General features: G+C 48.0%; 1 protein-coding gene across 1 annotated transcript in view; it reads right to left on the minus strand.

The window, feature by feature from the left end:
- Mindy4 (MINDY lysine 48 deubiquitinase 4) overlaps positions 1 to 11,874 on the minus strand; it is a 116,095-nt gene extending 104,221 nt beyond the window's left edge. Inside the window, exons 1-2 of the mRNA XM_029478745.2 lie at positions 11,713 to 11,874; positions 3,311 to 3,430 (exon numbers count right to left, since the gene is read on the minus strand). Coding sequence (XP_029334605.2) covers positions 3,311 to 3,430; positions 11,713 to 11,775 — 183 coding nt within the window. The 5' untranslated portion in view covers positions 11,776 to 11,874. The remainder of the gene's footprint in view (positions 1 to 3,310; positions 3,431 to 11,712) is intronic.
- Positions 11,875 to 13,763: the final 1,889 nt, after the last annotated feature.

Here is a 13,763-nt window from a genome sequence, read left to right on the forward strand (position 1 = left end):
TAAAGCTAACACTGTTTCCCCAAACCGCAGTCTTACATAGGGAGACGTCCAAAAACCTTGCGAATGAGAATTTTCACTTCCCCGGGAAGCAGACAGGGCTCCTCAGAAGGATCCACTGACAACGGCCTTTAGTCAATGGCAGCCCTGACTTAGGGAGGATAAGTGTGGGGCTGAGTCAGCTCCTGGGACACCTGGCTGGAGGAGATAACAAGGCCAGAACTGAGATGGCTTCCAAAATTCTTCAAGGTCTCACCAAATATAATAGAACCAACATAGGAGCCAATCAAATTTGTACTAATGTCACTACCTTGCTCCTACCAATCATATTAGAGGTTACCTAACCCTTCTAGAAAATTCCCCTAGACCTGCATAAAAGGGGCCTGTGAGCCCCTCAGGTCACCGCCATTTTGATGAATGGTTGACACCTGCATGCTGGTAACTTCTATGTCTTTGCATACTATTTGAGTCTGGAGTCATCCTTCAGTGACTCCTGGACCCTAACAGTAGGTATTCCAGTCCATCACACAACTGTTAGGAAAAACAAGCCACTGGGAATATTCACACTGAACTGCAAAGGTTCCCTGGGGTCATATGAGCTCCGGGCACAGTGCATCTCCAAAGTACCTGCAACTGATGCTAATAAATATACTCTGTTTTAAAATAGAGGCTCCAGAGACGGAGAGATGGCTCAGAGGTTAAGAGCACTGACTGCTCTTCCAAAGGTCCTGAATTCAATTCCCAGCATCCACATGGTGGCTCACAACCATCTGTAATGGGATCTGATGATCTCTTCTGGTGTGTCTGAAGACAGCTACAGTGTACTCATATACATAAAATAAAGAAATCTTTAAAAAAATAATAATACAAAAGATAGGCTCCAATCAGTCTATCATGACTAATAACTTTGTTTACATCAAATAATTGGGGATTGAGGACTGATGACACCTTAAGTTGTAAAGATAATAATTACTTTAGAGAGACTATGCTGTGGTGAAAAAAATAAAAATAACTTAAATGAGAAGATGCTTCTGAGAAATTAGGTGAAGGTGGTTTTTGTGGGAAGCCATTTCAGAGTGGCAGTTACAGAGTGGCAGTTGCAGAGTGGCAGTTGCAGAGTGGCAGTTGGCTACTGCTGGCCACCACACATACATAGGCAGTAAAGGTTCTTTTGCCACGATGAGGTTTTGAGAATTAACCAAAGTTAACCAATCAGATGAGAGACAAGTTAACCAATCAGATGAGAGACAAGTTAACCAATCAGATGAGAGAGAACGCCTCTCCTAGGCCTATATAAGCAGTACCAGTTCTGGGCTTGGGGTCTCTCTCTCTCTTCGCCTCTACAATCAAGCTCTCCCAATAAACGTGTGCAGAAGGATCCTGTTGCAGCGTCGTTCTTCCTGGCCAGTTGGGCGTGCGCAAGAGGTTTTATAGAAAATCAGGGACAGTAATGGTTCTTTGGGGTTTCCAGGTAAAGGTCCCAGTGTCTGTGAAGCCTCCCTAACGTGCACAGCCTGTGCCCCTCCCTCCAAATCCAGCAACTGAAGGGCACAGTGATGCTGGCTCAGCACATCCCTAATGCAGGACTGTACACATGAGAGGATGGAGGACAAGAAGACAAAGAGCTGTGGGCTGCCTCAGCCTCTGCTGGGACCTCACTTGGTTGCCAGGGTCTAACCTCCTCAAAGGGATCACAAGGGCGCCTGCAGCAGAGATGAGTAAGCTGAGGGCTAGTGGCTGGGGTCTGCAAACCTACCTGGAACACTTGGCTTACATAGGGCAGCCTGACCCAGGGTCCTCTCTGCCACACCACATGCAGTAGGCTAGTTGTCAAGGGGTCTGGAAGTTTCTCTGGGTATTTCATTCTTGTTCTCATTCGCACATGCCCACTCAATCAGTCAGGATCTCATTTTATTTTATCTCTTTTTATATGTGGGAGGTGGTGGTGGTGGTGGTGGTGGTGGTGGTGTGTGTGTGTGTGTACAGATGTTCACAGACATGCAGAAGCCAGAGAGGAATGCCAGATGGCTTCCTTTATCATTCTCTGCCTTATTACTTTGAGACAAGGTCTCTCACTGCACAGGAAGATGGTTGGCCAGCAAAACCCTAGCATCCTCCTGTCTCTGGCCCCTGGTGCTGATGTGCCAGAAAGGCAGAGTCACACCAGCTTTTGCTGTGGCTGCTGGAGATCAGACTCTTACCACTAAGCCATCTCCCCAGCCCCAAGACTTCTTTTGAAAATCAATCTCTAGCCCCACAATGCTGGGCCTGGAAGCCCACATACTTGTAATCTCAGGACTCAAGCAGAACTGCCACACTTTGAGTCTAGCCTTGGCTACAGAATAAGACTGTGTTTCATGAAACAAAAAAAGAAAGAGGAATCTCTACCCTGGCCCATATAAATAACTGTCAGAGGTCAAATACCCACTTTGGCTCAGAGATCTCCCAGGGGATTCGGGGGAGGGCAAACTCCGATCATGCCAGTGGCTTCAGAGCTTTCGTACTGAGCCTGGAAAATCTGGCCCAGAAGGCCAAGGCAGAACATCCTGCACTTTACTCATTATAGCATGGCTTCCCTTATGCTCTCACTTGTAGCAGACTTCTGCATGAACTGTCCCTTGTCACTTTTAGATGATTCATTAAATATGGGGCCACAATAGTGAAAAGATATTCAGTCTCTGCCCATCTACGAAGCCCATGGGCCTGAGGGAGGCAGACACAAGTGAGACGAAATGCTCTCCTTCAAACGTAGGATGTAGAAGAAGCCTCCAGAGCAGTGTGAGAGTAGCAGGTGGGCTCCGAGTCTGGGGCCAGGGACCTCCATACCTCAAGAAAACCTGTTCCTTCAGTTTCCTCAACTGCCACATCCCTGGGTATGCTAAACCCAGCTTCCATCTCTGCTGACCTACGTTCAAAAGAGACAACCACAGAAGGGAGATCTTACACAGGCAGGAGATGGCCAATGTTAGTATGATATATATATATATATATATATATATATATGTTACTGACATTATATATGATGATATATACATATATATTATACTGCATAATATATCCTTAAACAGTCTTACGAAAAGTACCATTGTGTGGGAAAGGGGAGCACAGAGAGCAATTACCAGAGAATAGGCATGACCAGCCCAGACTGTGAGACAAAGTGACCTCATACTTGCCAGGGGACACTCAGGGATGATAGGCTGAACCTAGTTCACTCTGAGATTTGTCATCTTGGCCAGCCCCCAACCCTCCTGCCCTAGCTGCCAGGCCCTGGCCGCCAGGCCACCACCAGACTCGCCCCTCAGAAGACATGTGCCTTGTTCTCCTTGTAGAGAAACTCCAGATGCAGAACTCTGCGGAGATCATTTCTGCTGTTGATGCTAAGCTCACAGCGGGGGCGCTCCTGGTCCATGGTCACAAAGGTCTTGTTCAAACCCTGAGGGAAGAAAGTCTGAGTCACTGTTCATCATTTTAAATGAAAACCTTCCCTTCTCTGACGCAGTATAAACACAGGACTGCTGGGGCTCATTAGGACTGGGCTCATAACCTTCCTTACACGGCCACGGCGGGAGCCCAGAGCTGACTTCAGAATTCATTTCATATAACATTGGCTTGACAGCATTATCAGTTTGGTCTGGGGTCAGCTAAGGCTAAGCCTGTGGGCTCATTTTATAGGTAGCGATGAAATTCGGGAACTAGCTTGCTGTAAGCCGGCTCAGGGGCTTGGTGTTTGGCCTAGACTTGGGGCTATGAAAGATGAACCTTTAAAAATAAACGGACGTTTAAAAAAATAAAAGCCAAACTACAGTCAAAAGGCCAACCATTGTTCCCTTAACTTTTCAGTTGAGGAAGCCAGGAAAGATGTTTGAAGTCACATGGTGGAGATCCACATCAGTCTAGCCAGGAAGTCTGTTTGGGGCACAATCCCCAACAGGCACCAGAAAGTCACTAGCCATTACCCCTTCCTAAACACCCAAGACTACAGTAAACAGGAAGAGCCCTGCACTGGCCAGGAGCTTGGCATTCACATTTGAAAACAGCCACAACAGCTGCTTCACCCCCATCACAGGGCACTGAGATCATCAAATGCCTCCCAAAGATGTCTCAACCCCGTCCTTCTGGCCAGGGCTTACCCTTGTTCCTGATGGATCCCAGACCCCAAGTGCCACCTAGGTAGGGCTCAACTTTTCCCTCAGCCTTTGTGCCCAGAACTTTATAGTGGCTCCAGCTGCTAGAAAACAAGACCAAAAGGGCTGGAGAGATGGCTCAGTGGTTAAGAGCACTGACTGCTCTTCCAGAGATCCTGAGTTCAATTCTCAGCAACCACAAGGTGGCTCACAACCATCTGTAGTGGGATCAGATGCCCTCTTCTGGTGTGCCTGAAGACACTACAGTGTACTCATATACATGAAATAAATAAGCAAATCTTAGAAACAGAGAAAGAAAGAAAGAAAGAAAGAAAGAAAGAAAGAAAGAAAGAAAGAAAGAAAGAAAGAAAGAAAGAGGGGGGAGGGAGGGAGGAAGGAAGGAAGGAAGGAAGGAAGGGAGGAAAAAAAAATAAGACCAAACTCATTGCCTGCCATGAAAAAGTGAATTTGGAAAAGATACAGTCAGTGTTGACCCAGAGAGAGTGAATGGGGTCTTAAGGAAAAGCATGAGAAACAAGTGTGTGTGTGTGTGTGTGTCTGTATGTCTGTGTGTCTGTGTCTGTGTCTGTGTGTCTGTGTCTGTGCCTGTGTGTCTGTCTCTGTCTGTGTCTGTGTCTGTGCTGTGTCTGTGTGTCTGTCTGTGTCTGTGTCTGTGTGTCTGTCTGTGTCTGTGTCTGTGTCTGTGCTGTGTCTGTGTCTGTGCTGTGTCTGTGTCTGTGTCTGTGTCTGTGTCTGTGTCTGTGTCTGTGTCTGTGTCTGTGTCTGTGTCTGTGTCTGTGTCTGTCTGTGTCTGTGTCTGTGTGTCTGTGTGTCTGTGTCTGTGTCTGTGTGTCTGTGTCTGTGTCTGTGTGTCTGTCTCTGTCTGTGTCTGTGTCTGTGCTGTGTCTGTGTCTGTGTGTCTGTCTGTGTCTGTGTCTGTGTGTCTGTCTGTGTCTGTGTCTGTGTCTGTGCTGTGTCTGTGTCTGTGCTGTGTCTGTGTCTGTGTCTGTGTCTGTGTCTGTGTCTGTGCTGTGTCTATGTCTGTGTCTGTGTCTGTGTCTGTGTCTGTGTCTGTGACTGTGTCTGTGTCTGTGTCTGTGTCTGTGTCTGTGACTGTGTCTGTGTCTGTGTCTGTGTCTGTGTCTGTCTGTGTCTGTGTCTGTGTCTGTGTCTGTGTCTGTGTCTGTGTCTGTCTGTGTCTGTGTCTGTGTCTGTGCTGTGTCTGTGTCTGTGCTGTGTCTGTGTCTGTGTCTGTGCTGTGTCTGTGTCTGTGTCTGTGTCTGTGTGTCTGTCTGTGTCTGTGCTGTGTCTGTGTCTGTGACTGTGTCTGTGTCTGTGACTGTGTCTGTGTCTGTGTGTCTGTCTGTGTCTGTGTCTGTGTCTGTGTGTCTGTGTCTGTGTCTGTGTCTGTGTCTGTGTCTGTGTCTGTGTCTGTGTCTGTGTCTGTGTCTGTGTCTGTGTCTGTGTCTGTGTCTATCCGCATGCACACTAGAGAAAAGGAAAGAAGGCCTGGAAGCAACTACCTGCATTCTGCATCCTTAATTGTCCTGATTTTCACCAACCAACATGATAGGGAACATCCAGAGATGATGATGATTCTCTAATTACCTGCCTCAGATTCACCAAGTCTCGGTGCATCTAACATACAAGTACACACACACACACACAAAGAAAATAGGCATGCTCCCCCAGCTGGCTCTGAAGCATACCATCACCCAGAAGCCAGTGGGGGTAGTTACAGGCATCCTGTGGAAGTGAGCCCCACTCTTTTCACTCAGCTAAGGTTTGCCCTGCACCCCTGGTATGCAAGCCTCTGTTCTTGGTACGGAGGTAAAGAAGGAAGGCAGGCTAGCATGCTAGAGAAGCAGGCCATGTGACAGAACAGTCTGTCCATCGCAAAAGTGTACACCATAGAACAAAGCAAGGAGACTAAAGGCGGGGCACAACTGTGACAGGCAGCTGCTTATTGAGCATTACCCATGTGCTCACTCTTTTTTTTAATTAGGTATTTTCTTCATTTACATTTCCAATGCTATCCCAAAAGTGCCCTCCATACCCTCCCCCGACTCCCCTCCCTCCCCCACTCCCACTTCTTGGCCCTGGCGTTCCCCTGTACTGAGGCATATAAAGTTTGCAAGACCGTTGGGCCTCTCTTTCCAATGATGGCCAACCAACCAGGCCATCTTTTGATACATATGCAGCTAGAGACACGAGCTCTGGGGTACTGGTTAGTTCATATCGTTGTTCCTCCTATAGGGTTGCAGACCCCTTCAGCTCCTTGGGTACTGGTTATCATGTGCTCACTCTTGTCTTGTGGTTTGCTCCTCTGTCCACTGGTCTGGACACTAGAGCAGAGGAGTTAACAGATTAAACTCCAGCTTCCATACTAAGGAGGAGAAGATAACCAGGCTAATGTGTTCTATAAGCGGGGAGGGGAGATACAGATAAATAAACAGAGAAGGCCAGGAGAGGTCTGGAGAGACAGTCAGGAAGTGATCCCTTGGTCATGTGACAGAGATATCAGGGGAGTCAGAGAGCAGGCCCTGGGAGCACCTGGGGACATAGTGCTCCGTACAAGGGACAGAAAGTACAAAAATTCCTTCAGCAGTTTCAAGAGCAGGGTCTGCAGGGCTTCAGGAGAAAGTGGCAGGAGTACAGCCAGACAGGTCACCCAGGGGCTAGGGAGATGATGGCAAGTGAACAAGGTATGGATACTGCAGTTCTGATCCCCAGCACCCACATAAGTCCTGGGTGGGTGTGAGCCCCTCCTGCAATCCCAGCACTTGGAAGGCAGAGACAGGGGGTGGGGGATTCCCAGGACAACTTAGATGGTTAAACTAGCCAAGATGGTGAGCTCTGTGGTCAAGTGAAAGACCCGACTCAACATGTAAGATGAACTGAGCACTGGATCTCAACCTAAAACTTCCACACACCTGTGCACACATGCTGGCAAATACACATGTGCACACATGGGAACACATAAACACGTTTGTGCACGAGTGAGTGCACACACACACACATACCCACACACATACCTACATAGAAAATAAACAGAAAGGGCAGTCAGAGCCTGAGGATTAGGACAACAGAAAAAGTTAAAAGGAGGAATGCCAGACTGAAGAACTTGGCTGCTGAAGTGAAAACAGATGTGGGGACAAGGTATTAAGCAGTGACCATTTAGAAGGTTATTGGGTGAGTGAGTCACACAATCTACATGAAAACTAGGAGCAGCTTGAAGCAGAGCATCAAGCACAGGCATCCTAAGAGATGATTCCACTCTCTCTGTGCTCTGACAGTGCAGCTGACAGAGGATGGGAGGGTAACAAAGAGGAAATGAGCCCCTAACCTGCAGGATCCGTACTAACTCTGAGCAGTGCTGGAAGTGTGGGACACCTAGCTGGCATTCAAGAGTTGGAGACATGGCCGGTAGAGAGGAAAAACATGTGTATCTGGTGTTGGGAATGTGAAATGAAACACTAGCATGAACATGCTGGATGCGAAAGAGAGGTTAGTGGAGATATCACAGATATCACAGATAATAAGAAGGTAGGAGGAGCTCAGGGAGAGGCCAGCCAGAGAAGACATCCTGGAACCGCCACGTTATGGATAGCACTAGAAGCCATAAAGCTGTTGAAGATGCCTTAAGAAGGGATGGGGAGAAGAAGGAAGAGCAGAGACAGTCTTTGAGCTGAGGAGCTACACAGCACTCGCTGTTGGGGGAAAGAGAAGCACCCAGCACAGTGTGAGGAGGAGGAGAAATAGCCAGAACAGGTAGTGGGAGTCAGATGAAGGATGGAATCCACAGTGCGGACACTTCAGAGCCAGAGGGATGAGGAGGGCAAAGTAACGGTGATGAGAGTGGTGTCCACAGGCTGGGATGTGAAAGAAGTGAGACGGACTGAGGGTTACAGTGTCCACAGCTCTTTCATAGGGAAGATGACAGGGACTGGAGTAGACTGGGGGCCAAGCTGCGTTCCTGTAGTGCTGAGATGTGCTGCATGGATGCCCCATTAGAGAAAGGACCACCATGCATACAGTGGTGGTGCTGAGGGTCATGTCCTGGAGCATGATGATACAGAGGGGCTCAGGCCTGGAGGGTTAGTGGGGTGGAGGCGGGGGCGGTGCGAGGAAGAGCCTGAAGGACATTCATTTTTCCAGACTGTCTCTGTCCTCTGAGGGAGAATGTACAGGAAGCTGGAGATGGAAAGGTCATGCGGCATTTGAGAGGGAAAAAGGCTACAGAGGGGCAGTGAGTGGGCCTGCACCTGGGAAGCACCATGTCATTAAGTGGCCATGGGTTTAAGGTGAAGCCATCAACAAGGAGGTATCTTTATGCAATGCAGTTCAGCTCAGTGGTATGGGCATGAAGCAGGGCAAATTTACTTTCCCCCAGAGCAGAGAGGGTGTAACAAAAGGTGAGAAGACAAGAGAGCCAAGCCCATTGCAGAGCATGGAATTATTATGAAGTGAGAGAAAGAGGCAAGAAGGTCTTACATCAGGGCTGGGACTGTGAGACACTGGTGGGGACAATGGACTGTAACTGTAGAATGGTTTGGGACTGAGAAGGAACATAATCGAGAAATGAGAACACATGGAACACTGGAACCCAGATGGTAGAAAGGGAGGACAGGCCTGTGGCCTGACCATGGATGGCAAAGACAAGTAGCAGACAGATGAAAGTCATGTCACACTGCAGGAGAGAAGCCAAAGACACAGGAGCCTGAAGCACCAGAAAAGTCACTTCCATGAACCCTGAAATGGCCAGGAGGCATCATGAGTCTCCTGAGGGCAGACCACATGCTGGAAAGTAGAGTTTGGGAATGCTAAATGGGAGATAGGTCTGAGTACTAGCCAGGTAACACACAGCCTTCAGGAAGGGTGCTAGGTGGGGCTCAGGGCAAGGAGGCGTCAAGGTCCAGCCTGCTCACCCTTGGGCAAGTTTCTTTGCTTCCTTGTCCCATAACACTCTGATATGAAAAGGAATAATGTAAGTATACTTATCTTCCAGGATGGTTAGGGACATTTGAGAAGATCAGTCGCCATCTAGGAGGTACACACAGGGTGGCAAAGGCCTGTGGTGATCACAAGGTCTCTGTCCCAGAGCAGAAGCAATGACGAAAGTAATCACAACTGTGCATGCTGGTATGCACCCATACTTCCGAATACAGGAGTCAGAGGCAGGAGAATCAAGAGTGTAATGACAGTCTGGGCTACACAGAGAGCGTAAAAAGAACCTGAACAATACAAAGATGGCCCTGTCTCAGAACCACCCCAACCACCACTACCAATAACATAAGCAGTTGCCCCGCCCATGGTTCTGGCTCTCTGTGACATTAGTTAGGGTTTCTATTGCTCTGCTGAAACACCAAAGCCAAAGAAGCTTGGGGGTGGAGGGGGCATAATTTGGTTTACACTTCCATATCACTGAAGGAAATCAGAACAGGAACTCAAACAAGGCAAGAACACAGAGGCAGGAGTTTCCATGCAGAGCATCCATGGAAGGGGGCAACTTACTGACTTGCTCTTCAGGACTTGCTCAGCCTCAACAGCCTGTATTCATATAGAACCAAGGACTACCAGCCCAGGGATGGCACCATCCACTATGGACTGGGCTCTCCCTCATCAATCAGTAATCAAGAAAATGCCCTAGAGGCTTGCCTATAGCCTGATTTTATAGAGGCATTTTTTTTAATTGAGGTTCCCCTCCTCTCAGATTACTTTAGCTTATGTCACACTGACATAAAACTAGCCAGCACAGGTAGTAAATAAAGATGCCCCTCTTTGTACTTTTAGATATAAACCATGGGAGGAAGAGGAGGCCAGGCAGGTAGATGGTTTCTGAGGTGTTACCCAGTTGGGAGGTCGGCTTGGTGTCTCTGTCTAGGAGGTAAAGCAAGTAGATGTGACCACTGTAATAGAAGTGTCAAGGTTAGTCCAAGGACAATCCTGATCAATTCTGATCATGGGAGTGACCAGAAGTGCTTGGGGAGAAATAGGCCTTGTCACAGGGCAGAAGAGATCAAGGGAACCATGAAGGAGAAGCTAGGGCCAAGCTGTGAGGCCTCAGGATGTCAGTGAGGACTCTGGATTGCACTCAAGAATTGAAGGCCTCTCGGGTACTTCTAAATCGAAGTACCCAGTCTTAAAGAGCAGCAGCGATCAGCCTCTCAGGGCATGACACGGATCATCCAACTTGCATCAAGGACTCAGTGACAGAGAGTCAAAGCAGAGGCAATGAAGCCAGGTGCATTGCAATGTTTCCAAATAAAAATACATTCTGAAAGAGCACACAGGCATTTCAGAACAGGTACAGTCAGAGTGGCAAAGCAAGTGAAAAGTTGAATACCTGTGTTGTATGTAAGTATCCAGGGCAAGGAGGCATCAAGGTCCAGCCTGCTCACCCTTGGGCAAGTTTCTTTGCTTCCTTGTCCCATAACACTCTGATATGACAAGGAATAATGTAAGTATACTTATCTTCCAGGATGGTTAGGGACATTTGAGAAGATCAGTCGCCATCTAGGAAGTACACACAGGATGGCAAAGGCCTGTGTTGATCACAAGGTCTCTGTCCCAGAGCAGAAGCAATGACGAAAGCAATCGTAACTGTGCATGCTGGTATGCACCCGTACTTCCGAATACAGGAGTCAGAGGCAGGAAAATCGAGAGTGTAAAGACAGTCTGGGCTACACAGAGAGCTTAAAGAGAACCTGGGCACTGCCTGGGTATCACTAGTGCTCACTCATCAGGCATGAGTGGACCGTAAAAGTTCCTGTTAGAGAGAAGATGAGGTAGTAACGTCAAACTTACATTTCAAACTAATAGCACATACCTAAACTTCCACCATCTGGCCTCAAATCCTTTTCCTTTGTTCCATGCAAACACACACACACACACACACTTACACATACGCATGCACACACACATACATGTTTCAATCTCAAATTAGTGCCCCTTGGGCCAGCTCAGTATGACATCATGTGGAAGCACAGATCCCTAGTGTATAGTCCTCAGCCCCTTTGTGTAAACTACAAGCCAGTGTGCGACTCCTGGAGCCTAGGAAGCACCTTCCTCTCCTAGACCCCCCGGGGGACTCAAGAGCCTCCCTAACTTGTAAACACTTTGAAAACTCTTCTGGCAGTAAGAGAATTTACATAATTCCCCCCACAAAAGCTCATTCAGCAGCTAGAATTTCCATCATTGATTAAAATGATCAACAGGACTGCCTGTCCAGAACTTTCCTTTAGAAAGTTCTTTTCTACAGACATGTCCTGTGCCCCTGGCTGGGAGAACTTGCTCCGCCCTGGACACCTTTGCCAATCTGGCACTGCTGTGACAGAGGGGACCAGGGGAGGGCAGCCAAGCAAGCGCAGGCCTGGCTATGTGGACGTGCCCTCGCATTGTGGAGGTCTGGCTTCTGGGAAATGTAGTTTCCTTGTCCCGAGAAAGGGGCGCTCTTGGGGAAATCTCTGAGGCGAACAGAAGGCATGGAATGCTCCCCGCACCCTCGAAGGTGCAAAAATGCTGATGGAAACCACTGGTTGCCCCCCAACTTAAGAAGATACTAGTGGGTTTCGGAGTGTCCAGACATTACCTTTCTGCTAAGAAACTCCCTGATCAGGGAGGCGGCCACCTCCTCCACGTACAGACTGTCCATGCTGCTAGCGCTGCCCACGAGGCCACGCGGCCGCCTGCAGCCCCAGGCCCCTTAATCCGTTGGGCCCAGTAAAGCGGCGTTGCCGTGGCGACGGTGGTATCCGCGCCAGGAAGAACTCCTCCCCTTCCTGGGAAACCAGCGTTCTATGAGGGCGGGAGAGAAGGGAGGGAGGAGCATCCTCCAAGCCGCTGCTCTCTGCCAGTTGCTGTGCCAGCAGCTGAAGGCGGACTTAGCCTATGAGTTCTGGGCGCCGAGTTGACTGACTTTGGTTTTTTGTGGTGGATGTCACTGCTAATCAAAGGTTCTATTTCTCCATACACAAAATGGGAAACACGCCCTACCCTGTGGCTCTTAAAAGTCTGAACTGGCGCGGAAGCAGGGCTCCGACAGTCCACCCTCAGGATTGCAGTTACCTCCCAGGTTCACTTGAGACACAGACTTCAGTGTTCTGACCTCTGTTATGGCAAGGGCGCTAAGACTCCAAATTCTGGCATCTAGAAACTGGAAAGATGGGAAACTGCCGAAGCCCAAGTCTTTGCCAGTCCCTTGGGTAGCACCTCAACTTTCTCCACGACTGTGCTTTGCCTGTTGCGTTGGTTTGCTGGGGCTGCTATAATAAAACGCCGCAGACTGTGGCTTCAACAACAAAGTTACTACCCTGCAATCCTGTAGCCTGCAAGCTGGTTTTATGGCACCAGGTTTTTCCCTCCCGTTGACATCTTCTTTCTGTGTCTTTACAGAGCCTCCCTCTAAATGTATCTGTGTGCTATTATTCATCTCTTCTTAGAACACTGACCACAAAGAGTTAGTGTTCACCATAACAACCTCCTTTAACGCTACTGTACCTCCAGATAAGCCACATTCTAGATGCTACAAGGCATTAGGACCTCAACTTAGGAACATTATGCTCTCAACTCAGCACATATCACCCACACTGCTACATACATATTATTTTCTCTAAACTAATGTTTCTTATTTTTTTCTTAAAAGTGTTTCCAGGCAGTGATACTCACAAAATCTTAGGTTTGTATGATTATTCAATTCTGAGAAACCTTAAAACATTTATAAAATTAGAAAGGTATGTTTGTATGTAAGATTGTCTCATAGCCAACGGCACATGCACTGTGTCTGGAGACTTCATGCTCCACTTTGGTGTCCTGAGGATGTCACTGTTTTAAGACAGTTATTATAATTACCAGGCATCCTCACCATCTAACCCGCCAAGGAGTTCTCTGCAAACTCACCTTAGCTGCATGTGGGTAAAGTGAAGATAGCTGTCAGGAACCTTGCCAGGGGACCTGCTATTTCAGATGTAAGGACACACTAGCAAATGTGTTATAATTTAAAGCTCAAGGCAGACTTTCTTACATAGACATAAGTAAGACAAGAGCTTGCATGTCAAAAACCGGTAATTGCTTGTCTTCGTTTTGTTTTCTGTTGCTGGGACAAAATACTGTGATCCACAGTTGTAGGTTTCAGATCCATCACAGAAACAGGAGCTTGAGAGAGTTAGTTGGTCACATCACACCCACAAACAAGAAGAGAGCACAGTAAATATATACAAGCTCAGCTCCCCTCACTCATTGTTAAAGGTGTATTTATTTTTATTCTGTGTGGGGAAATTTGCTTGCATTTATGCATGTGTACCATGTGCATGTGTGGTGCCCAGGGACTCAGAAAAGAATGTTGGATCCCCTGCAACTGGAGTTACAGATAGTTGAGGGCCACTATGTAGGTGCTGGGAACGGAACCTGGAACGGAGCAACAAGTACTCTTAACCAGTAAGTAATATCTCCAGCCCCACTTCTTCACTCTTACACTGTTCAGGATCCCTGCCTAGAGAATGAAGCCACCCACAGTGGGCGGGTCTTCCTGCCTCAATTACCATATTCAAAATGATCCCCCTCCACCAACCTAATCTACATGATCCTAGAGGCTTTCTTCCTAGAAGACTCTAAATTGTGTCAGGTTGACAATTTAAACTATCA

The sequence above is a fragment of the Mus caroli genome, unplaced genomic scaffold, assembly GCF_978045245.1.
Source record: "Mus caroli unplaced genomic scaffold, Mus_caroli_1 scaffold_7, whole genome shotgun sequence".
NCBI lineage: Eukaryota > Metazoa > Chordata > Mammalia > Rodentia > Muridae > Mus > Mus caroli.